At 41.3% G+C, this 27,204-nt stretch overlaps 1 protein-coding gene across 4 annotated transcripts in view; it reads right to left on the reverse strand.

Annotated features, from left to right (window-relative positions):
- ablim3 (actin binding LIM protein family, member 3) overlaps positions 1 to 27,204 on the reverse strand; it is a 48,169-nt gene that overhangs the window by 14,823 nt on the left and 6,142 nt on the right. For all 4 annotated transcript variants that reach the window (XM_044364176.1, XM_044364175.1, XM_044364174.1 and 1 more), the window contains exons 2-6: positions 22,742 to 22,879; positions 9,025 to 9,208; positions 4,485 to 4,600; positions 309 to 435; positions 8 to 101 (exon numbers count right to left, since the gene is read on the reverse strand). In XM_044364176.1, the coding sequence (XP_044220111.1) occupies positions 8 to 101; positions 309 to 435; positions 4,485 to 4,600; positions 9,025 to 9,208; positions 22,742 to 22,879 (659 nt within the window). The remainder of the gene's footprint in view (positions 1 to 7; positions 102 to 308; positions 436 to 4,484; positions 4,601 to 9,024; positions 9,209 to 22,741; positions 22,880 to 27,204) is intronic.

Consider the following 27,204-nt stretch of genomic DNA (forward strand, 5'->3'; position numbering starts at 1 on the left):
TTCTCACCTCCAGAACTCTTCCACTGATGTATCTGCTGCAGGTCTCACATTTCACCCCGTACTGTGCGTGGTAATCTGCCTCACAGTACGGCACTCCATCCCTGCAACATAGAAAATATAAAAGAAGCTACTGTAGTGTATCAAATGCACAGTTTAGCCTCTCTAAAGAGAAACTGGATATGGAAAAAGAGTGGTTTGTTTCATCAAAAGCAAACACAGCAGGACATGTTTTCAATTTGTTTGTCTTTTCTGAGTGAGACATGAGAATCAAATGGCTTCAAATGTTTTTTTTCTCTTTTCACACTCACTTGCTGATGTACTCTCCGGTGAGGACCATATTGCAGGTCCGACATCTGAAGCAGCTGACGTGCCACTGTTTCTCCAACGCCAGGAGAGACTGACCCTGCTTGATCTCAGCCCGACATCCAGCACAGTCTGGAGAAAAAGAGCGCATCAGACAGAGAAAGAGCAAGATTAAAAAAAAAAAATGGCAAAGGAGAGAGAGAGGTAAGCATGCAGAAAGAAAAAGAGCAATTACAGGAGTAGAGGGAGAGAGCACAAAGTTAGCCAAGGTATAATTGTACATCTTTAAACTGACAGTATTCCGTAGGTCTAAAATTCAGGCCAGCAAAAATGACCCATAGTTACGTTTATGCCATCTAGCTGCCGTAGTAATTATAACCCGGGGAAGCGAGGCAGTTCAGGTGACGTCGATATAAGGTGACTTGATAAGATGATTTTGCCTTATTAGGAGGAGGCGAGTTGAGTGGATGTCAGATGGCAGAAAGTAGACTTTGCTGCAAGAGACCAATGTTCGCCTCCGGCTTCCAACCACAAGTGTCATGTTTTTTTTTTGCAAGTCAGGACCAGGCTGCTAGCTCCAGGTCTGAAAATGCAGACCAATGCAGAAGTGCCTTAAACCTGCTTTCTCTCTAATGGCAAGCAGGGGGGGGGGACTCCACTGGCTCCAAAAATAAGTCAGATTGTATAGAAATCTATGAAAAAAATCTTCTCACTACTTCTCACTTGATTTATTACCTCAGTAAACACTTTCCTAATGAGTTTATGGTCTCAATCGCTAGTTTCAAGTCTTCTTTAATACAGCATGATGTTCATTTTGTAAATTATGGCCCCATTTAGAGTAAAATTGATGATAAAGCAGCGTATGCTTTAGGGCGTGGTTACCTTGTGATTGACAAGTCGCTACCACAGCGACAATGTTGGTCACGTATCATAACCCCAGATTCTATAAGTATAGTAGTAGCCCTTTAAGAGCTGTTGCTATTTCACAGTATGCTCTCAGTAAATGAAAGCTAATTGTGACATTTTGGTTGCCTAAAAAAGTCATGTTGAATGTCAAATATGGCCCTTCTGGCTCCAAAAATCTAAGATGGTGAAGGCTAAAAACTTGAGGCTTCAAAACAGTAGTCAACATACCAATGGCTGATGATACTGTAGCAATATTCACTTCTTTTATACTTCTATGGTCATTCGAGGACATTTAAAAAAAAAAGGTAACGTTGTGGTGTTTACCGTTGCCATAATGACGAAGGTTGCGTAACTTTAAGAAAGTACTAACCATGTTTCAAGTGATCATTTTAACCCAAACCATGATCATTCTCTAACCCTAACCAAGTATTTTTTGTGCCTAAACCTAACCGGACATTAACCACAGCATTGTCACACCATAAAATCAGGGTGCAAAATTAACTTTTTTGTCCATGGCTAGAGAATGCCCAAATTTTACCAGCCACTCAATAGATAACCTTTGCAGCATTTGGCTGGTGCTAATTTTGTTGCCTCCATAAAACAATTATTTTTTAACAGTCATTTGTAACGGTTTTGGAAAGCGGCGTATTACGGTCCCATAGGTTGTCCTGGATTGCATTATTATGGCCACTAGATGGCATAAACGTAACCATAGGTTGTTTTTTGCCTGCTGAATTTTAGACCTATAGTGTTGTTTAATTATGAGGATGTGTTGTTATAAACACCTACTGTGCTTTTACTGCTATTGTGCAGCCACCTCCTTAATCAATAGCCGTGCTAATGTGGGATATTGCTGTGTTGTGAGCCTTGTTCTCTCAACAGTAAGCACTGTTACAACATGATTGAAAACAGGCAGGAAGCAAATATCACTGAAATAGCCCCAGGGCTAAAACAGTTGGATAAAATCCCCCTCACATGAGACATGTATGAATCTCTCTCTGTTTTTCTCTCAGTCACACACACAAGCAAACACAGTACACAAGTAACTGTATGTTCCATATCCCTCAGTAAGACACCCAGCAGGCGTTATTGACCACCGCTAACAGGGCCAGAAAGGAGCGGGACAGTGCAGAGGCTGCAAATGATGCATGGCTGCAGAGCGTCAAAATGCTGAAAAAAGGTCAGCGCTCCATTTGTTTCCATTTGGAAGACATTTGGCTTAGCTTAACCTTTTCTAACCCAGTCTACTGGCCCTGAGAGAAGCACGCACAGTCACAAGGGACCACTCCACTCTGCCCTGTCAGCCAAGATAAACTGTAAAAAAGCTGCAGTGTATTGAGTCTGTTTTCTGCAGTCCAAATACATCTTAGCTGTCATTTGGTGGTGATAGTGCTGAGTCTATAGGGCCAGGATCTCACTGTTACTGTGCACACTTGATTTTCTACTGAGTCATGATACACTTCCCATTTTAGCCATTGGATGAAATTGCAGTTAGATCATCTGAAAAATCATGCAACAGAGCGTGTGACATGAGAATGTTAGGTAAGGGTTACATGGTAATTTACAATACATGAGACAGGGTGGAAAACAGCTGCTGCACTTTCAAAAAGTGCAGCAGCTGTTTAAAAGGGTGCACACCACCATTCATTTTGCACTTTCATAAAGTTAGGGGGCTTGTAAGGAGAAGGATTAAAAATTGATGGTCGCAACTGAAGCATGAGAGGCTGAGATATCGTGACTTTTATCCCCTACTATGAGTGACATCCCAAAAAACCCTGGATCCTACATTTCGTATAATGCAATTTTGTAATGTCATTCATTAAAGCCTCCCTGTCCACATCCTTCAAACTCCACACCCTCAGCCCATAACGCAGGCTTTCTGTGATACATTTTTAGTCTCTAAGTTGAAATTGGAAAAGAGATCTTCAGGGTTTTTTTCTCTCAAACTTTAGAAAGCTCCTCCAAAGAGACTGAAGACATCATATAACTGTTTTTACTTCTCATGATGAGTAAACTGAACTTCATGTGTAAGTGACCCTTTAAACCCTACAAAATGATGGATTTGATTGGGTTGCAGAGAGGGATGGGGTACAACAAGGGTCCCCAACCAGACTCTAACTGAGGACAGTGTGTTTTACATGATACATGTCCAAAATATAAAGTTCATGAGGATATATATAAGCCTATATTGTCATACAGTTGTCTAGTTGTCATACAGTACAGATTTACACATTCAGCAAATCATTACAATATATCAAGTCCAAGTCTGATACAAGTTTGTAAGATTGTTATTTAGACATTAATCTGCAGATATATTAATTTCAGATGAGATAAGAGTCATCTTTAATGACACCCAAACAAGGATTAGGACTACAACTTTTTTTAAAGTTAGAAATGTTGTCAGGAGATTTGGCCATTGAAACATAAATAAGCAAACTTTCCACAGATAATACTTTCCATTCTCCTTAAATAATCCTTTTGTACTTGACAACTTGTGCACACACAGCATACATTAGCATTCTTAAACATCATGCTCGTTTCAAAAAATTACAGAAGAACAGGCTGTAAAAGACAGCGGATTACATTTTGTGTCTGCACTCTGAGTCCCGTCTTACAGACTGCCTCCTCATAAGACAGAGTGATGAACATGCACCTTGGGAGTCGTTTGGTTTTTATTCTCCTGAATGAAGCAATCTGGGGAGGACAGTTATTCACTGCCTCTCCACCATCTGCTATTACTGCACAGCCAGTGAGCAGCAGCCTGTTGTCTGCGTGCCACACTTAACAAATGATTCACTATCAATCACTATTGCTTTGTTGTGTGATCATAATTTGTCATTTTCTTGCCTTTTACCGTAGAGGGAGAGGGCTGTGCAATCTTCCCACACATAACTGTCTAATAACACACAAGATATATAGCTCATTATTTACTTGTACGAAGTACAGTGTATACGTGAAAGGTGTATTTGCTAAAGTAGGAATACTCTAGATATATAAGAAGAGGTCTAGATGATTGAACAGATGTGCAGTGAATACATAACATCCTCTATTCTCTGCATGTTTAGTGACGGTAATGATTGAATGATGTGTCTGTTTGCGTTGCATAATTCTCAGCTGGCGGATCAGCACGACAGGTCAGACCACTGATTTGACAGATACTAGATTAGCTAAATGAGCTAAATAGGCCTCATGGACACATCACATTAGACTCAGCGCGCTGTTGCGCCTGGTGGCCCTAAACAGAACGGACAAAGCGAGGCGGATGCTGGACTTACGGCTGGGCCCATGGATCTTGATCGGTTCATTTGACTTGACGAGTGTGTGAGAGCACTGCTGGCACACGCAGTCCTTTCCACTGAACGTCACTCTGTCTCCAATGGGGAAGGGTTTACTGAGGAGGGAAAAAAAAAAGAATCGAGAGGGAATTAGAAAAGCAGCACACAATAGAAGATAAAATGCCTGCAGTGATTCTGTGTGTTTACATTACATCCAAGTGCGCACACAGAAATAACAAATGGGTGCTGGCAGAAACATGATTGGGTGACAGACAGGCCATAATCCTGCTGACACACGCTAAATACAGTCTGACATCCACTATGAACCTGAAAATACATTCACAAACAGTTGGGATGACGGGTTAATAGGACGCTGACTGTTGCAGGAGCACCTGGCTGCTCTGTGATTAAAGAGCTGATAATGCGATGCTGCCACAGGCTTCTAAAAAGGAAAAACCAGCTCTCTCAGTGAGAATGAAAACTTATTAGGGAGACTGTGCGGAGTGCATACTGATCCTAACTGCCTCTTTCTCTCTGTGTCTGTCCGCCCAGTTTGCTCTGCCTAGCTCCCTCCCTACACAGCTGGTGCCACTATTTAAGATTAAGAAAAGTAAACACACACACATAGACAGGCAGAGTACATGACAGCAAATCAGCTCCTACTGTATGAAATCAAATTGACCATATCATGATTCACTGTTTTGTCTCTCCTTCCTCTCCTTTTCGAAGCGACGGATTGATTTCTTTATGACTGGGGAGGATGCAAGAATGAATGGGGAGCTAAAAGGCTTAGGGAAGGCTGTTTAAAAGACATAGACGGCAATAATCCTTTTACTCCCCCGCCGAGGCCTGGAGCCGCAGCCAAGACCCAGAGGGAGGCTAGAGTCTCCAGCAGAGCTCGCAGTCAGCACACAAGAGTGCACTACATCCATGTACGCACTTAGAGATACACAGACGCACGCATGTGTGAAGGCAGCTTTAGAGGTTGTGAGCTTCAGAGAGGGTGTATTCTATCAGTGTTTCTGTCTGAATATGTGTTTAGAGGGAACTGGCACATGCAGTGTTCTCTTTGATATTATTCAAAGAAGGACATACATAAAATAGAGACGATGGTCGAGACATTTCACACAAATTATTCAACAAAGGCTCTAGTAAACACTGAAGGGGACGCAAGTTAATGGAAACTGATAAAGCGCATTATTCGTTTAGGCTTAATTTTAATTTCAGCCTTCAGTTGGTCCCAAGGTTAACCATCTGTTTCTGAACTTTTCCATTTTAATTCAGCCATACTGAGCAAAAAGCTTAACACAGAAACCTAGAGACACATGAAGCCTGTTTTCGAGGTTTGTATCTACTTCCAAGCATGACAGGCTTACATGGAGTAAGTGTCTGACCATAGCTTTCACAGCCTATAGTCCAACATAAGCTCAGAAAATGCGGTGATGGTGCAGAGGAGTGCGTTAGTCTGCGTGAGTTTGACCTTGTCTTTACCTGTGTGTTGCTCTCAAGACACTCTGCCTTGTCAGCCTTTCTCAGCGCTTTAAAAATTTACTCTGTTTACATATTTAATGCAGGTTTTTTCTTTTTTTTTTTAAGAAAAAAAAAAAAAAACTGGCCACAGAAGTACAGCTATTTCTGGCTTTAGAGATATACGCCCTCTGGCTTTGATCACCACTGTCTTTTTTTTTTTTTTTTGAAAGCATCAGCATGGAAAAGTGAAACTCGCTATCTGCCTTCATTAGAGCTGAGGCGATGATGACACAGAGGAAGAGAGACGATGATGGAGACATAGAGGGAGACGATGTGATGTGGATGATGATTAAGAGCAGGAAGATGATGACGGTAATAATGAGGAGGAAGGGGAGGTGGGAGGGTGGTGTGGAGAGGAAAGACAGGAGGGAGAGAAGATGACAAAAAAAGAAGAGGTACAAGAAAAGACTGTGAGCAATGTGACAGAGGGCAGATGGAGCAGGAAAGAAAAGATTCACCCTTCGGCTTCTCGCTGTCTCTTCCAGTTGACTCCACGTACGCTGAACACACACATACACACACACACACACACACACACACACACACACACACACACACACACACACACACACACACACACACACACACACACAAACAGACAAGACTGCTCCACTAACTGTCTCTGTCCGGTTGGTGTCAGTTCAGTTTTTTTTGCCCTCGGCGGCTGGGTATGACCGCATGTTTATCAGCCAAAGTCAAGCAGATACACAACAACAGACGAACTCAACAGTACCCTCCTGGAGGGAGGTAAATATAGATCGTTCTTATGTAAACCTATAACACATCAGAACAGAGAGGGAAGGAGGAAGAGAGCAACAGAGAGATGGGTGTTTCCACATACCATGCATATATATGCAAAACATGCACAGAAGAAGGACTTTTTAAGAGTGGAACATGAAAGAGAAGGAGAAGAAAGAGCAACGAGGAGAGTGAAAATGGTGAAACAGAAAGAGGAGCCAACAGGGATGCTGACTCTTAGTTCACTCAGGAGGAGCTTAACATGAGCACTGATGGAGGTCAGAGGAGAGATGGCCTACTTTCACTAAATCTAACAGCGTGAAACACCAGGTCAGCTCTCTTTTGGAGACGTGTCTCGACTAAGCAAAACGACAGACTGCTTGAGCTTTTCCAATTATGGTGACATTCAGCAGCTGAGGTAATACTGAATCATGAGCTTTTAAACGGACCATAAAGAACTTCACCTTCGGTTTTTTTTAGTCCAAAAGATGCAACAAGGTGTTTTCATTTATATATTTGAATTAAACACAGTATTTGGTGAGCAGCATCATTTGAGGCAGGACTGCCCAGTCATGGCAGAAAACAGTGACTCACTGCAGAGAAAGAGAGAGAAAGAGAGCAGTCATGCATTTCTTATTCTCTAGCTCCACAATTAATGTCCTGTTCTCTGCCCTCTCTGTTATTCTCAAACAGGCTACTTCCACTAATGAATCATCACTTCTGTGCTTCATTACAGTACAGAACAGATACAGATAAAGAAGTGATGAATATGTACAGTGTGCACACAGTTATAATACAGGGACTGTTAAGCTTGAGTAGCAGGGTAAATGTCTACTACTTGGAGTGGGAAATTTGAGTAAAACCCTCAATCATATATGATTTTATATTGCAATATCAATATAGATCATTTTCTCTGGAAAATCTAATGAGAAACTGTTTATGGATAAAATAACCAGACTGGCTAACCGAGCATATTAAAGCTGCACTAATCAATATATTTATATTAAAACTGGACTAAATGACTATGTGTAATGTGAAATGTAGTTACAAATATACAGAGAATTTGCATCCAGCTGGAGTCCCCCTCAACTCTTTGACGCACTTAGTGTCTTTCAGCTAATTGTTTTGCTTTTGCGGCCCAAACTACCGTTTTGGTTGACTCCCACCGCTCTTAGTAGCAGAATTTGAAGTCTTGAGAAATTCAATGCACACTATGTGCCCAGCACCAAATGGCAGACAGAAAAAGCTGGTGAATACAGTGGAGCGTTGAGCAACTAAAGAACAAGATACTTCTTGTACGAGTTGGTGGAGATCAAAACATAGCTTAAAGAAAAGTGAATATTGGACTTGAGTAACAGACTAAATATGTAAATAGGCAAATGTTTTGCTAACAAGTTCAGCTTTAGCACCTTTATAGGGTGATAATATGTCAGTGTTGTGTTTACAGCATGTTGTCTTCATGAATTTAAAAATGAAATATACTGATAGTGCAACAAAATTAATCTTAATGGATTTGGACATTCCTATTATTATTTTTGTCTTACTATACACTTTTGGAACTACAGCTCCCATAAGCCAGAGGTTAACAGGAAGTACAATGCCTCCATGGATTTAGTGAGTGGGCTACAAGTTGAGCCCCATATTTTTAGCCTCTATTTTTTTTTTTAACATTTTGGCAAATTAACACCATCAAAAGTATGCTGAATTAGCTTTTAGCAGTTCTTATTTGCAATACATCCAGGGATGTACAGACAACAATGACTGGATTACTTTGATACTGAAGAGAACTTAAAAACATGATGAATCTCAGACAATTTCTGGAATTATAAGGAACATTTTTTCTATGATTTGTGGACATTTATTCCAGATGGACATCAGAGATAATTATGTCCTCAGAAAGTGTGACTCACACTGAATCTAAAAATATGTGTATCATATCTGTGTGTTCAGATTTGACAGATTTTGATGCTAACTGTGCCATTCAGTGGCAAGCAGTATACCTAACAAATCAAGATACTTTATTACATTAAAGAAATCACATAAAAGTCCAACATTACCAAGAAAATAAGCTCTGCACATTGATTTGTGTCAACACATCTGTATTTGCCAAAGATATAGAAGGGTAACTACCACAGAATAAACGGTATAGTGAAATCACATGATGGTTGCCTCATGGAATATATAGTCATGTAGCCCAATAATATGTACTACTGTAACCTTGTGTATGGGAGACTGGGAGTCTGTTTGTGTTTGTGAGCGTGTGCATGTGTACCTGCAGACACTGCAGACAAAGCACTTTGGGTGGTAAGTGCGTCCCAGAGCGGAGACCACCTCTCCTGTGATGAAGCTGTCGCAGCGGTCGCAGCGTGTACCATATAGACGCTGATAGTCTGCTGTACAGATGTACTCGCCCTTCTTCTGGAAGAAGCCCGATCGTGCCAGATCACAGTTACACACTATGGAGAGAATGGGTGAGAGAGAGTGAGTCACTCAAAACAATAAAACATATGGAAATAACTGTGGATAAGGACATGCACAGATGTTAATAATATAATACTGTAAATGCTATTTTTGTCTTTCCACTTCCAAAAAAACACATTGAGGTTTCCCTTTTGTGTCATGTGCTCTTAAAATCAAATTATATAACATAACACTCAGCAGTATTCAGAGTTTAACAAGTCCTATTTTTCTATTTTTTCTAAGTTTTGTTCCATTACACTTGTGAGTTGTCCTTTTTTTCAGTCTGAACACCCTTCTTTTTTAGTTTGTGTGTGCATGTGTAGTTGTTTGTGCTGTGTGTATGTTTGTCTTCACGCTTGGCTGCTAGGGAAGTTATTCAGCTCCAGACAGTGGTGAGCCAATTTGCTCTGATGGGAATATAATGATATAATCAGTGGAAAAGTCATTTTGTGCTAAACAACGTGAAGAAGTAGACAAAACAACAGCCCATAAGTTTCCAGCGTCATCAGAACATCGACTACAGACTCATTAAATACCAATGGGGAAGATACAGAAATCATTTGCTGTGTGTGTGCAAGGTGAGTGCTCAGTTTGTGTATGTGTGTGTCTCTGTATTGTGTAACCTAAGCAGACAAGCCCTTTGCCATCTAACTGTGAGTAAATTCCAGCGGGTGTAACAGTATAGCTAAGAGGCATTTTCACAGATCAGTGGACGGTGTGGTTGCTGGTCTCTGGTTTCTCCCAGTCTATGTGGTTAACCAACAGGAAGAGTTGACAGTTATTGTAACCTTTGACTGGAAACAAGACGAGGACAAACCTAGTATATGGCTGGACTGTGTATGAAATGCTAGAGGGCTTTTAATTTGAAATGATGGATACAAGAAGTGGCAACATGTGGCAACCAAGCCCCCAGGAAGTGCACTAGGCTGTGACTGAAGCCAATTTGACATAGGGCCTTTCTCAATACCAAGTACGTACATACATGCTAGCTCAGACTTGGCAAGTTCGACTTGGGAGTAGAAACTTCTGAGGACGGGAGGATGCAGTGCAGTCATTCTGCTGACAGCAGCAGCTCAGCTTCAACACAACTACCTGACTGTACTGTCACAAAATAATCTCAACTCAAAGCTCGACTAACTCTTTTTTTCTCACAAAACATACAATATCAGGAAAACCTCGGTTGAGCCCAACACCCACTGAGAATGAACCTGACTTACTGACGAGAATGTGGCCACAGCTCTCACTGCAGTTATACAAGGACTAAATGGCTTGCAGCAACGGTCCTAGTACCCTATAATCCCACAGCACCACCCACAAGGTGCCCCAAGGGACACAGTCTTAAGCCTTCTCCAAGTCCACAAAACGCATGTAGACTGGATGTGCAAACTCCCATGACCCCTCAAGTATTTTTGCAAGGGTGAAGAGCTTGTCCACAGTTCCACTGCCAGGAAACAATCGAGCCTCCTCTCCAGCACCCTGACATAAGCTTTTCCCGGGAGGCTGAGTAGTGTGATCCCCTGATAGCTGAAGCACACCCTGCGGTCCGCTTTATGAAATTGGAACCATCAATGTGATCTGCAAGTCCACAGGCACTGTCCCTGATCTCAATGTGACACTGAAGAAGTGTGCCGGCCATGACAGGCCAATAAAGTCCAGATTCAGCTCATCCACACCCAGTGTCTTGCCACTGAGGAGCTTCTTGACTACCTCAGAGACCTCTGCAGACCAAGAACAATTCATAGACCTCAATGAAGCAACATTTCAGGCATGTGGGATCTTTGCCTGGAAGGGGGACATTGGGGCACCCTCTTGGAACCAGACCTTGGAGGGGAGCTCACCAGCGAGCATCTGGTGGCCACGCTGTGACCCGACAAACATGGCACTGATGAAGGTCACATGCTAGGTAAAACAAATCCAGACAATCCCACGTCACCTTTTTTCAAAAACATTCTTGCAACCAAAAACTACAACTACATTTATCATGTAACGCAACAACAACAACTATAACGTAACACCTCAGCTGGTAATGATAAGTGCATCAGCCACAAGTTTGGTCCAATAACATACAGGTACTTATTTGCTTGAGCCAGCAGCTAGTTTGCGTAACTTACTATGAAGAGTGGAAACAGTGGGAAACAGCTAGCCTGGTTGCTATGGGTTTACAGAAGGTTATGTGCTGGACTTTTTGGCAACAATTTATTTTACAGGTTCTTTAATTTTGTAAACTAAGTTGCATGCATAGCAGTTAATTTTTAGAACATTTTACAGAAAGGGTGGTGCAATTTGGTACAAATTATTAGAAACATATTTTTTAAAAAGGTTAAAAAGTGTTAAGTTGGTTTAGTTTTTTGTTTTTTTTAACAATCTAGTATGCTAATATGTTGTATAACACAAAACTCATGTAAATATTCTCATTTAACTCTCAGCCAGAAGGAAAATAGGCATTTTTCCCGAAATGTCAAACAATTCCTTTTATACCACTTTTTGTGTCAATATTTAATTCTACTACAGGTCAGCAACAAGTGGCAACAACCACGGCTTGAAATTGAAGTCAATGTATAAGTCTAAATGCTAGATGCTCCATAAAATCCCTGGCTCCAATAGACTCTCATTCAAAAAGCATCAACTTCTCTTATGAAATACTAAGTCAATAAATTCTTTCAACAAATCATTATGGTCTCAATCTCTAAATTGAGGCCCTCTAATAAGTGTGCTGGTGGCCATTTTGGAAATTATTACTCCGTTAATAAGATATAAAGATGAATACTAGCTTTGATGTCTACCGCATGGGCATTGATTGACAGCTGTGTTTGACAGTTTGCTCCCTGGCTCTGGGACTTGCACTGAGCTGGATTATTGTCACAATATTTTGGTAAGTTTAATGTTACTAGATGATGATACCTGCTGTCTTAGTTAGCTAATGTTAGCACAAGTCTGCATCACTCAGTGTTCCCAGTAAGTAAGCCTTAAGCCTTAGCTTAGGTCTGATGTAGCAGGGCGTGTTTCCAGAGCATGAAAGGCAACACCCCGCACTCCTTATTTGGAAGGTCCTGGCTCCAACTGGAAAGGACGGCGGCGACCATAAGCAGCAACTCTGGGCTTCAAACTGGCTCCAATGCAAACCAGCGGGGGGTTTTCACGCCTTGCTACATCCATATTTTTACAGTTTATGGTCATCAAGCAAGATCATCAAAGAAAGAAAGATATGCCCAACCTCCCTTCCTGCCCTCCAGAGGGTGGTCCAACACAATGTATTGAACACAGACTCTCACCTAAATGACTCTTAAAGGAAGAATGAACTTGAGGGTTTCTTAGGCATGAAGAGTTGATTCTGACTCTAGGAGCACTCAGATCCTGCTGATAAGCCTGTAGTTCAGGTGGTGGGGTGGAGCAGATGGACTGGAAACAAGAGCAGAGGCTTTAAACACCTGCTACTGGTAGACAGAGCAGACTCCCAAGACATTAGTACCATACAGCAGAGAGACAACAACCTGAGTACAGTTTGGACTAATAGGAAAGAGTACAACTCAATAACACGCACATCCTCATACCTGGCGACAGAGAATAATACATTTACTGGAACAGGGAAATTGCAGACGACCAGAAGCGGTATTTTTATGCCTTTTAATTTTCCTCAACTGCTTTAATCAAATTCTTTCCTGAAGTTGGTAATTGATCTGACTGTAGTGGACTTCACACAATCATATACAGCAACAATTTCCCCTGAAAACATGTGCTGTTTCTACACTGGAGACAAACCACTGACTATTCACAGCATGAAAGAATGGAAATAGAATCTACATTTGAGAACCGCTGATTGTGAGGTTAACAACTGATGATGCACAGCAATCTGCTGAAAAATGCTTGTAGTACACTGCCAGTAATGAAGGTGGATTATGACATTGTAAATGATGCAGTATGCATTTTAAAGTTAGTAGGGTACCTTGAATATCAACAATTTACTGTTAATAAATAGCTTCAGACTGGCCATGCTGTAAAGGCTGGAGCTGCAGCTACAGGCTAAATTTGGCTCCCTATAGCCACCAGTTTTCAGTGTACGCTGGCAGGCACTGAGTTCACAGACACACAGACACAGACAGACAGACAGACTCACATACACACACACACACGCACATAAACCCTTCAAAGGGGCTCATTTAATCTCAAGCTGTTTATGAGTGGAGCATATTGACTTAATGGTGTAATAAAAGATCAATGGGCCCTCACTTAAAAACAAAACAATCTCAGCTCCCACAGGAGGATGGAAACACATAAATCCATCCCTGATGGGGTAGCAACGTGCATATGCAGAGATAGGATGATGAAATGTGACAGTGTGTGTGTGAGATATGATGATGGATCTTTATCATCATGACAGGTCATTGGCATCAAGGCAAGGTGGGCTGCAAAAGTGCAGAAGGAGGGAGGAGTGGGTAGAATAGGGAATGCATGAGTGAGTCCAGCACTCTGAGATTTAAGATAGTCTGGTTATAAAAATGTGTGTGCGCATGTGCCAACCACATTTCCAGAACCACTGAACAATGGCACTAAGCTTCAAAAAGTGTCCCTGCTGCATTTTCGACCAGACTAACTAAAGCTCTTACCAGAAACCCAAATCACATGCTATCTGATGCCTTTATGGAAAAAAGGGAACGGGAGAGCAAATATTTCCACATCTATTAAGCTCTTCACCATGGAAAAAAAATAATTGTGTCTTGAAATGGTCAATAGCATTCGCATGATGAAAACAATGTTTTTAATCTGCTGAAACTAAATTGCAGTAAAATTCGCCACCATCGTGTTTTCTGGTTCTGTTTTTCATTCTCTCCCTTCTACTCTCATTTTCCCTCTCTCCTGTGCCTCTCTCACTCTCCCTCAAAATGACTTGCTTTTCAATCTGCGCCCAGATTGATTTTCAAATGACTGGAATCTGCTCAATTAGCCTAATGCACTTTATTAGCATACGGACGCCTGACCAAATCACAGCTGGGCGACTGTATGTGCTCAGACTGGATTGGATGGGCTGGCTGGACAGTTCACCTGTTCTGGCTAATCACATTGTTTTCTTCTGACTGGACGATTGGCTGGATGCATTGCAAAGGACGTCCCCCTTCCTCAGTTGCCATAGGAGACGTAAACCTTCCACAGTTGCCCTAGAGACAGCTAGGTCCCAGCCTGAATGATGTGGTGTTTGTGGTGCTGGTGGCACATTTGGGGGTGTTGTGGTTGAACTGGTGGATGTAAATATCGAATGTTATCTGTTTGAAATCTACTCTGATGGCAAAAACATTGAACTGAAACATTACAATCAAGTGAAATCTTTACTTAAATGTGACATAAACTAAATGCTCAGTCATATCCAATTTAACTTCTCACTTTACCAGCAATAATCTCAGTAAATCTGTGGCCCAAGATGTAAGCAAAATGTAAGCATTTTGGGCCACAGATTGTAGCTTTAACTAAAAATATATATTACAACTGTCTTCACTTAAACAAACCACCTTGAAGTTCACCAAGTGAACGCACCATATACATCAGAAAACGGGACTAATCAGATTAAATCATCACAAATTTGATATTAATACTCAAATAAAATGATTTGTGTCTTATATATATATAAATATATACATTTAACAGAAATGCCTGAACTAAACAATTTACATATTCATTAGTTAGAGAGAACTTTGAGGGACCCAAAGGTTCAGACTACTTTAAAAGTTTTGAAAAAGGACTATTCCTTTATAAAACAGCCATCACTTTTTCACAGCCTACTTTCAGGCTCACCCTATACGTTTCAAGTTCTCTCATTTCAGCTTCAACCATAAAGCAGAAGTTTTAAATGTATCCATCCACATGTTGCAGTTGCCAGCACAGTGGGTGGAGTTGGGTCAGAGCTTGGTGTCTCTGCGTCTGCAGAGATGTGGCTTAGCTTGGCTCAGAGAAGAAAGGCTTTAGTTACAGCCATACAACTAGCACCACATGGTGCGGACATCCACCCATAAAAACAACAGCCGAATACAACCAATGCAGAACTCGTCTGGTCTGTTTCACTGTCCTGTGAATGGCCTTTGGGCATTGCAATTATCAGTTTATTCTGTAGCTACTCGTGGGAAAGTTGCAGTTGGAAACAACAGTAACGCAAAATTTAGAATTTAATAAAAAGTTGATTTCATAGAAGAAATATGTATCATCTTATAAAGACATATTCAGATTTATTATCAATAGCTTCCTAAAACAAATCTAATCAGCTTTGCAAGGCTAAACTATATCAAAGACTTTCATCTATTTGCTCATTTTATGATCTTTCCCTGAATGGCACTCTAATGAGGGAAAGTGAGAGATGCAGCTTTCTTTCCCTCATATTGCTCCTTTTTGGCAACGCAAGAAGTTAACATCTAGAGATCAGAAGTCTGGTGATTAGAGATTAGCATGTAGGCTGGTGTCTGCAGCTGTGGTCATTAGAACCACACTGATTAGGCACCCACAGGGGGTCTGGATGATTGGGTATTTATCTCCAGCCAACAGACGCAATTAAAATTCCCTTCTCAAAGTCGGCCTAGGCCGGAACCCCAAAAAAGTCTTGACACCCCCGCCCCCTCCTTCCTTTCTCCTTTTTCTCTGTTTTTCCGTTTCAGGACTGTTTCCAAATCTTTGTAGCTCTGAGCACAAGGTCTCCACTTTATTTCAATTTACACCCTCTTTTTCCTCTACTACACATTATATCGCAGTGTCTCCTATCTTTCCCCAATCCCCCACCCGTCTCTCTCATCGTGTATCTTCCCTCAGCTCATTATGCTGCTGTTAAGTCTTCATAATGTGCTATTAGGTAAATGGTCATGCTTTGTATAGTGCATCAAAGTAGCCATGCTGCATTATTCTAATTGTTTTAGTGCTGCTGTCAACATTATGCAAATTTCCAAGGCTTTTTCAAGATAATAGGGGAAGCCACAGACAGTTTAGTGGAGGGGCATGTTTGTAGCAAGGCAGTGACAAGTTTCAGCAGGGGAGGTACTCACCTATTAACCTCCACATCTGTGCCACCAACATGCAGCCCGGGCTCCTCTGCCCTCCCCCTGTCCCCCAGATCTAAGCCCCACTGACAGGGGGGAAACACTTCAAGAGTAAAAAGTGTTTTCTCAAGTTGTGCCAAATCGCAGGGTGGGAGAAAAAGCGGTCAGACAGACAGGAAGAGGAGTGAAACTAGAGTCTGCAGCCATGCTAGCAGTTCTGTGAGGCTGTACGTCAAGCCCCCAAGAACAGTGCCAGGCTTTGAAGCCAATTTGACAAAGTGGCCAAACCGTGGAATTACAACTTCCGGGTTCGACAGGGGCCCAAAAAGCATTTTTCCCATACACAATCGTGGGAAAAGCGATGTATAAAAACGGTGGATAAATTTTTTTGAGTGTCACAACCCCCGTGAAGTGACTCGTTTCACTATCAGAATTTGATCAATTCAGTTTGATCACATTTTGAAAGTCTATAAGAGCCGCACGATTGAATTGTTTTATCCCCATTCAAGTCAGCCAAAGGGCTAAACCAGAAGTTAGCTGTCTCAGCTGGTGGAATTAAGTCTCTAGAGAGAATGTTTTCATCTGGGTAATTTCTTTACAGCAAGAAGTGGCTTTTTTGGCTTCATGCGCTACTGAGCAACTTTTCATAGGATGATGGAATGGGGCCCCGCCTCCTATGCTGTATCCTGTTCTCTTAATACATCCATGCTGTACGTAGGTCCAATGCTTTGAGCTAAACGCTAACGTAATTATGCTAACATGCTTACAATGAGGAAGCTAAAATGTGTAGCATGTATAATGGTAATCATGCATACTATTTTAGTTGAGTGCGTTAGCATGCTGACATTTGATGATTAGGACAAAGATAACAGCTGAGGCGGATGGCGTGCCATTTTTTAATTTAAAAAAAAAGAAAAAAAGAGGGAGATGCGGTCGTAGAAAATGGCAAGAGAAAAGTGAGGCAGGCAGCTAGCTAAAACAGAGAGGAATCGTGCATGAATGACAGGGTTCCCCCAGCATTTGGCCGCGGTAGTTGATGGAGACAGATGGTTGCCCAGTAGAGTCCCTTCATACCAGCAGACCAGCCCCGCTGTTGAGGCCTTCAGCTTTTAACCCTCTGAGGGCCGATAAGAGATTCAGCCGAGGGGAAAACAAGCGCAAATGAGATCACAGACACACAGAGATACCCAAACTGCTAGAGACTGGGCCTCCTACTATCTAGATGATGTACTGTTGTAGTGTGTGTATATGTGTTTGTCCAACACAGCAGGGTTTGTTGCTTAATGACGCTTTTTATCATTCAGAAATCAGAAGGAGAGCCAGACACTTAACACTGACACAGTTTTACACACACATACACACTTAAAGACAATAGGCAGGGCGTCAGTGTGTGAGAATCCCTCAGGACGGTGACGCTTGAGAGAGACAAGCAGAAGAATAATCCCTGTCATCTATCCCGGATCCCGCAGAGTCGTCGGGGAGAAGCGCCGTTGCCTGCCACGCTCCCTTCTCTCTCTGCCGGAATCTCTCCCTAGCAACCAGGCATTGGCGTGGTGATTGGACCAGCGTACCAGTGGTTGCTATAGCTACAGGAAGCTCCCCTTCCCTTTAACCCCCCGCTTTTTTTCTGTGCTGTGTGTGTCTCTCTCTTTCTCTTGTCTTTCTTTTCCTCTTTACTCTTCTCCCTTTCTCCCACTATCTTTCTCTCTGTCTGCTTCGTTCCCTCACTGTCAGAGAGCAGAACGGCAGTACAGTAGGTTGATGTTATTAACACGAAGGTTGAGTGATGGGGGTTAATGGTATCCAAATGGAGGCTGGACTGACTGAAACAGGTCTACAGAGACAGAGACAAAGATGCTGCAATTTACAAGAGCCCTGGTGAGAACACAGGCTAGAAATGGAGCATTAGCAGAGCAGTCAAGTATTTATCTGGCCTGTCTGTGTAAATCTGCTTTTCCCTTTAGCACCATTTTATGAGAAAAAATCTGTTTTGTCTCCAAAAATAAATAACTACTTGGAGCAGCCCGGCAGTTTGGAATAGGTTCATGTGCGAGTCTGTCTGTGTTTGCTTGTGTCTCCTCTTGTATACTTTTTTGTGTGTGTCTGTGTTTATTGTTTGTTGGCATGTGAGTTGGCTGCACAGGAAACGCGAGCCCATTTTACCTTTGCGGGTGATTTATGTTTGTGTTAGTGTGCGAGTGTTTGCGCTCGTGCCACTGACAGGCCCCGCTGTCTCTGTTGGAATCTAAGAGTACCAATTATGCTTCGGAGGCGGGGTAAATGTGGTCACTATGTCATTAGGCCAGTATGTACGAGTCAGCCCGTCTGCTGGTAATACACCACCACATCATCCATACAGCCAGCTCCACATAATCCACACACACACACATACATACACCCCTGCCGCCTTCTCTGTGTCCTGACTTGATGCATCAATCTGTGAGCTGGCTTCAGTCTTCTGTATTTTCCACAGACTTCTGTCTTGAGCTGATTGCGTGGCTGCTTCTTCATGCTATAATCAGCTGCTGTATAATGGGGTGAAATGAGAGGTTAAATGCACATGATTAGTGCTCTGTTCTTCCTCCGACTAATGCATGAAAGAGGAATTATGATAATGTGCCATCCAGAAGGCAATGTGGCTCGATATAGTGTGGGTAAAAGACAGGGGAGGATAAAATGATGGACGGGATGAATGCATGTATTTGTAAATGCTAAGTGAATATGTGTGCTTGCGTGTGTTCACAAAGTAACTCTGAGTGTGTAGTCTGACTGACAGCGTATGTTCATGATCTATTCAGTGGGGCATAGTCAGCCCTTTTCAGCAAATAGGAAACAGAAATATAGAGAAAGAAAGAGAGGAGAAGGAGGGAAGAACTTGGATTTTATGTCACAGTTTTGCAGTGGGAGTGAAAGGGCTGAGGCACACACAATATCATTGGTCAAGGTCAATAACCTGGGTACACACACTGATTATCTGAGAAAAAAAAAAAAGCCAAGCAAAGAACAAAATCAAATGTTGAAACACATCCCAATCAGAGTTCATGAACATGTCCAACAGATAAGGCAACTGGCTGCTGACAGAGGATTGTCACTGGTGAAATGGTATAATACAGTTTAGCCATTAGCCTCCAAATCGCGCACCCCGCATGCCAATGTCATCCTGTCCCAAGATGAGAAATTGATTTCATGCTTGAGCGACTGTCATTAGGAAAGAAAGGGAGAAAGCAAAAGAAAGAATGAGAGGGAGAGGAAAACAGAAAGCGTGAGAAAAATCCAAGAGAGAGATGGTCGGAAAAATGTAGAAATTTGATCTTAAATCCTGCTGTTTCATTTGCAGCCATTCAGCCTGAGAAAATAAACAGAAAACTAATGAAAAGCAGACAATACAAGCACAGACAATAGAGAATAGATGGAGTTTCCGAAGTTCAAAAGAACATGCAACATGTTTGTGTGTGAGGGGGGATAGACGCCGGACAATAAAAGCTTTAGAAAACTGCTGGCTGTGCAGAGGCCCATACAGGAGAGCATATTATGAGCAGGGTTGTGGCAGAGGCTGGCTGCACAATAGTACCCCATTGCCTCATGGGATGAGGAGAGCTCTCTGGAACATGAGAGGGGAGGGCTGTCTGATAGGTGCATTTAACATGATGCTCATCGATGACAGTTTTCCATTACTGTACAGCTGCTATGAGTGAAGTGACTGGGAGGGAGAGCAGGAAAGGAAAAGGAGAGGGAGAAATGAGAATCAGATTGGTATTACACCAAAGTGATGATGTAATGTTTAGGCGACACAAACAGCACCCCCATCCCCCCTCTTCTTCTCTTTTCTGCTCGCTTCCTGTATTCACCCCCCCTTTTTCTCTGGGGCACAGAATAGCGCCCACCGATTGGTTAATAGCACCGTAGAGATGCTGAGAATATCCACCAACCAGGGCCCGGGTGCCCCTTCACACCGTTACCACAGCAACCCCTCACAACCACAGTGATCGTGCATGTGTGTGCACAAGTGCACGCACACATGTATGGATGTGCACGCTTGTATACATAAGTGCATGTGTGTGTTTGTGCACTACGAGCATGTGTTTTCATGTGTGTGACAGCTACACATAGCATGGGAGCATGTTACAACAACCCTCCAATGAATAGCCTTCAGTGAGTTTATCTACTGTAGAACAGCTTTGTGCTGTGCAACACTGTAGTGCAGCACAAGTAACAACCACAAGTTTCACAGCTTCTTCTCCTCCAGAGCTGCTGAAAACCTGACTTATATAAAAAAACACTTTGAAATATCATCCAGGAAAGTTTGCACTGAAAAATGTCTTTCTCACCAAATCATTTATTATTTAACTTACTATGAAAAACTTTTTCTAAAACAAGCAAAAGGAGAACAGTATGGTGGGCTAATTTTATCTCATTCCTGCATGCATGTAGTATAGGACTGAATGATTTATTAAGATGGGCATTCGAATAAAATATATTATGTCACAGTCTTGTGAAAAATAAATTGTAAGACACTGAAAAGGTGACTGTAACAGCAGCCAGCATGATGTACAACGTAGGGCGGCAACTAATGATTACTAATGACTAATGATTTTATTATCGATTAATCTGTTGATTATTTTCTCAATTAATCGATTAGTCTCGATAGGTCTATAAAATTGTGAAAAAAGTCAATCAGTGTTTCCTAAAAGCCAAGACACAACCTCAAATGTTTTGTTTTGTTCCGACCAACAATCCACAACCCAAAGATATTCAGTTTACTGTAACAGACGACTGAAGAAACCGGAGAATATTCACATTTGAGAGGCTGCAATCAGAGAATTTGGAAATGTAAAAAATGACTCAAAATGATTAATCAATTGTTGTTAATTAATTTAGTAGTTGGCAACTAATCGATTAATCGACTAATTGTTACAGCTCTAGTACAAATACAATGTTCAAAAAAACCTCTACTGATGTGTAAAATCAAGACAATTAATAGCCAGATTTGTGCAAATATGATATAAGTCAATATTAATGACACATAAGAAATAATGCATATCCGGGGAAATATTCAGCAAGATTTAACTGAAGCTACTTAAATATGTATTAAACTATTATTCTTTTGCATGGGCAGAGATAATCAGATGCAAAATGGAAGATCTAAGCTTTCTGTTACTTAATTGTAAATATCTTTTTCTTCTTTTTTAAATTTCTTCATGGAGCAAATAAATTTAAGAATGATGTTGACAGTCAACAGTGCCAGGTCTGTAGGTATCCAGTAATACACATCACTACCTGTCCATTTTGGTATATATACTGAAGAACAAAGGTTTTGTCTATGTAAATCAGAAAACTGAAAACAATGCTTTTGCCTTCGTCTACACTACTCGGCAATAATGTCAAAATAATGGAGCTGAGCCCACAAGAAAAGAAGATGTCTGGTGAACAATGGGGGAAAAAGGGGAGAGATTTGTCTGAAATTATGTCAGATAAGTTCATAATTATGCAAAAATGGGTGTAATTAGATGACTGCTGAGTATACATTTTGTTCCTAATCTACAGTATCTGGATGCTTTTTTCAAAGTCATCTGCTGACTGAGAAGTAACCCATGACTGGCTGTCTTTGCTTTAGAGATGGCACTATTAATATAATACTGAGCATACTTGCTCTAGGCTGTACAGCAGCATGACAGATAGCGTTCTTTGGTTCTTTGATTTCTAATTCACAGATACTTGACCGTCACAAGCCTTTTAAGACACGCGTTTAATTTTGTAAATGTGCAGGCTAATTTTATGTATCAGCATCATGTTTGAAAAGGACACCGAGTCATTTTTTCCGGAGAAGTTGTCTCTCATTCAGTTATCTCATCACTCATCAGATCATCGGCCTTCTAAATTTTCTACTTTCATTGATGCCAGCTGCTGCTTCTTCAGATGAAATATAAACCCAGAAATATTACACATTCTGCTTGAAAGGGCTGCCATAGAACACATTAGTATGCAAATACTTGAAGACATGACAAAGCAGAAAGGCATTTCACACTATTCCTATTGTAAGAGGATGTCTGATTTTGTCACCACTTTGTCTATTATACAGTAGGTCAACAGTGCTCACCTTTAGCACTGAAAAGCTAGTTAAGACAGTGTCATTAAACCTAAGCGTACAACCAAAGGAAAATCCCCTCCATGTTGACAGTGCAATAACAAGCTACCTTAGCGGGAGTCTAAGTCCCCTGCAAGGCACCTCTGATCCGTTCCAATCCCCACCGTGGGCTAATAATAGCACTCAGCATGCTACACTAAGGAGATGGATTAACGAGGGGATACGTATCTGTCAATGTTTGTGTGTGGGGAGATGTGTGTATGTAGGGTAAGTCTACCACTGGAATCCGAGTCCCCTCTTCTACAACTTTAACGACATTTGTGACCAGGAACATCCACTCCTGGGGACTTTGCAAGATAAGCACTTGCTTGTTTGAACACTACCGCTGTGTGTCTACTCTAACACTCGTTAAGGATCATGTTCCCATGTCTTACCGGTGCAGGTGAAACACTTGACGTGAAAGTGGGTGTCTTGTACTCGCACCACCTCTCCTTTGCACACCTCCCGACATCGTTGACACCGGATTGGTCCAGAGCTTCGTTCACCTCCCGTTGAGCCTTGGTGATAAGCTGCTGAGGACAGAAAGACAGAATTTTTATACTCTATTTCCATGTTAAACAAAAGTATAGATTTTAAACACCTGAATTGACACCCTTTTAGTTACTATTATCCGTTGTCAAGCTTTCTGTTCTTATACAGCACATCTGCAGTTTATGAGAATAATCATGGTAGATTTACCACTTGAAATTCTTCATTATTTTTTTGAAACAGTAGCTAGGTTTTCATCCAAATGTAATGTAAATCTGAACTGAATTTCCAGAAAATCTGCAAAAGAAAATTTGAATTAATGTGCATTTCCATTCACTGTCGGTATGTGAATATTAGTAGTGCTTTTCCAGTCCAGGGCCATTAAACCACTGCAGAAGAAGAGTTCACAACAAGGTGATGTAATTAAAAGAGCACCAGTCATACCTCAAACAATGAGAAACAATGTAGAAAACATGGTATTTATAGTTTCATGTATTCATTTTGGAAGGATTACAGTATCCTCATCGCTCCTATTTTTCATCTCTTCAGTGGAGCTGAAGATTCAGTGGACGTTTATGTCACATGCTTCATGATTTTTCGTGATTTTTTCGCTAAGTCAGTTGCCTTTTGCTTTTATAGATACACCAATTTTTCTGTGTCTGGTTTTTTCCACCCAGGTTTTTTTATGTGCAAAATAAAAATGCAAATAAAAACAGGTGGATTGAAATGCACCTAACGGGTCCTTAATTTTACAGAGTGACGACAAAAGCAGACTTCTCACTTCTAGCTAGCGACTATCAATTGTGTCACTGTAATGGTGATTTTATCAACTATAGCTAGCTAGAAAATTAAGTTAACATTAGCTTCATAAGTTGGGTGAAAATATCATCTATATTTTACCTATTAATGTTTCAAGCTGACTCATTTTAAAATGAGAACTCTGTGAAGGGGTCTTACATGCACTTTGCTGTAGGCTAAAGAGGCATACAATCAGCATCCTTATAGTTGATGATCCAGGTATAACACATGGAAATAAAGAAAAATCATTGTTCTTGAATTGTTAAATTAAAAAATAAATTAGTTTTAAATATGTTAAGTAAAAATGTAAGCTCAGACAGTTATTGTAGCATAACTGTTTAGCTGGTCAGCTTAGCGTTACATACTTAGACAAGCAAAACAAATGTTAGATTATTATAGTTTATTATTTGTAGGTTCAAACTTTGTGTTTCACTTAAGTTACAAGAGAAAAGTTTTTTCACTCAATTTATAACCCCACAGAATAATGTAGTATGAAACGCCACTGGCTTTGGAAGTAATGCTGGGTTAGGTTACTACTGTAGTTAGCTAGTTAGCCAAACATTTACAGCCTACGTTGGAGCAAACAATCACAGTTTATTACATTCCTTAACCTTTTGCTCTTGTATTTTGGAGAATGTGAAAAAGAAGAAACCACCAACCAAACACTTTTTTACACTGAATATCGCCTTTTCTACAGCCCCATGCACACCACTTCCACATGTGGAAAAATCCTACGCTTGACAGGCCTGCTGCATCTTGTTATGGTTTCTAAGCTATGATTGGACAATCACTGTTTGATGAAGGGGTTTAGTGAACAGCCAAATACGCAACTTTCTAAAATAGTTTTCTAATAGTTACTAGTGTACTACAAAAATACAATTGGCCAACCTCGTAGCCTGAAACAAATATAGCCTATAATTGTCTACTAATGATGTTAGATATTGGTAGGCTATTGTCGAACACATAGATACAATCCCAACAAACCTAATCAACATTTGTGAAAAGCACAAAATGGAGAGTGTCTCCAGCCTCAGCAAATGCACCATTTTTAGTGTTACATAAAACTCCACCTCAAAAAAGGACATAATAATATTGTATTTATAAGAAATCCTAATGGATTTCAGCATTAAGCTTAAGAAAACTGCTTTTCTATGTCAAATGCAAATGTTTCTCCTATGTGTGCAGCAGTCCATCACCAAAATTAGAGCCACAGGTAAACTAAAGACTGTACTGTGCACAGTTCACGCAATAAGATCAGTGTGTAGCTCTGTCAACACTTTCTCTGAAGCTGTGAGGTCTGACACCTATGTAAGCTGGGTAAGCTCCAGGCTTTCTCTCCCTCTGTCTCTATTTTTCACACACTCATCCACCCTTGCACACACACACACACACACACACACACACACACACACACACACACACACACACACACACATTATGTCAGGTTAGAAAGTGGATGGATCCCCTTACCACATTATGCATTAGCATACATGTCAGACTCCTGAAAGCCCGATAGCTATTTCACATTGTCAGGAAAGCAAGTTCTCACATACAGCCTCTACAGTAATGGGATGAATATCATCACAAGCAAATGGGTCAAAATGATAGATTAATTCGATCTTAAATGCGTGTGGAAAATGAATTTATCTAAGACCTCTTAGGCTATTAGAGGGTCATTAAAGGTTCATCTTCTCCTCTGAGCTATAAACAGATTCTCTTGCATCCACAAGCGAGACAACGAGCCTCCAAATACTGAGAGTGCGCCATAACAGCTGCGTTCATAGTCTCTTATTTAGCTTCATCTTCCTTAAGGAGCATCTGAGTGGTCCTACACTCGGTGGAAAGGGTATAATGGCAGGATAACCAGCTGGCTTTGCTGTCTACCTGAATAGCTGACTGAAGGACTTTGCTGCTTCAGTCATAGCAGCACCAGCATATGGGCTGGCGTGACGAAGCTCCTGATTCCATTTCACTGAATGAATCCCAAAGGACTCCCAGCACTTAAAAAGTCTAACAGCCTTACATGCCTCATAGCCTGAGCACCCTTTGCATGCTCAGAGCTTGATGACTGTGAGGATATACACCCATGGGTGGGGGAGAGAATGTATGTATGACTGTAGCTGTTTACTTTCCTGTTCAGGACAGGACAGTGGGCACTGGAAATATGCGAACATAATTAATTCCCACTCCGAATCTCCCACGCTCAAGTATCTGTTAGTTCATTGTTTCCCTCACAATGCTGGCAGCACCACAGGGACCCACTACCCTGCCTGATAAACGCCCGGCCACTGGTTCAAATAATGACACTCCCTTATAAATGTGCTCTGTACTGTATATATGTGTGAGAGAAAGCAGATAGGCAAGGGAAGTTAGTCTTAATGCGTCATAAAACTAAATGAGCAACACTGATCCCATCAGGTGTGAATGAGACATAATGGGAACTAACAGCAGTACATGCAAGCCTGTGCCAATACCTACTGGAAACACACAGGACATTTATTTACAATGCTGACCTTCTGAAAGTGGGCCAAAACAATCATCTGGCACTGTAGAATATCTGCTTTCACAGCCAAAGTTGTGTAAAAGAAATAACAATGACTATTATCAGCACATAAATTATCCATGGGTGCAGTGTTCAAGGAAGAGGTGAGGTGAATGGCAAAGATTCTCAACAAGTATGTTTTAATGAATGAAATGCGTATTTAACTTGTTGAGTGTGTATGCCAAAAAGCTGCACCTAAGCAGAGAATCCAGGTACACAATCAGCTCAGGAGCTGACAAATGACGTAACTCTGTCTAATTGTGTTGGTGCATTCATACCCATTCAACGCAGCCAAGCTCTCTTAGTCTAAATCCATTATAGACCTCTTGAACAGCCCTCCATCCTTTCCCATGCTGACGTGTTGAGTCATTCTTCTAATGATAGCCACCAGACTACAGGTGTAATCCACTGACTCCAAATCAGTGGCGAGCGCCCTGGGGGGAATACAGCCTCCAGCTGACAGGTGATAAGAACAGGGCCAGGGTCAGAGAGGCCGACAGCATCCCCAGGGACCTAAAGGTGGCTGCTATTCCTGCCCCTGACCTGACACCCCCGAGGAAGAACATACTGGGAGCTCAGTCACAGAGGATGCTGGGAGACTGGTGATGACGAGTGAGAGGAGTAGTAAAAACAATCAAAGAGAAGCAATGCAAAGACCATTTGGACTTGAATTATCAAAGGAAAATGTGTTGTTTCACAAACCAGGTTTAGTTTTCATAGATTTGTATAGTTTTTGATACGACACCCAAGCTTATCTGTTATATTAATTCATTGTGTGAATTTCTAACCACAGACTTAAGTCAGATTTAAAACAAGTCTTCAACCCCGTCACACTAAGCAGCTTATTTGTTAGGGATACCTAGCTTAAATTTTCATAAGCTAGTCTATCCAAAACATAGTAATTCTGCTGCTAAGGCAAAATATTAATAGGACTATTACACAGATGTGACTTATGTAAAGGATGGCCTGTGACGACACAAAAGTTGATGTAAAAAAAATTGTGTTCTGCTCAGGTTAGTTATAGCTCCA

The sequence above is a fragment of the Thunnus albacares genome, chromosome 10 (assembly GCF_914725855.1).
Source record: "Thunnus albacares chromosome 10, fThuAlb1.1, whole genome shotgun sequence".
NCBI lineage: Eukaryota > Metazoa > Chordata > Actinopteri > Scombriformes > Scombridae > Thunnus > Thunnus albacares.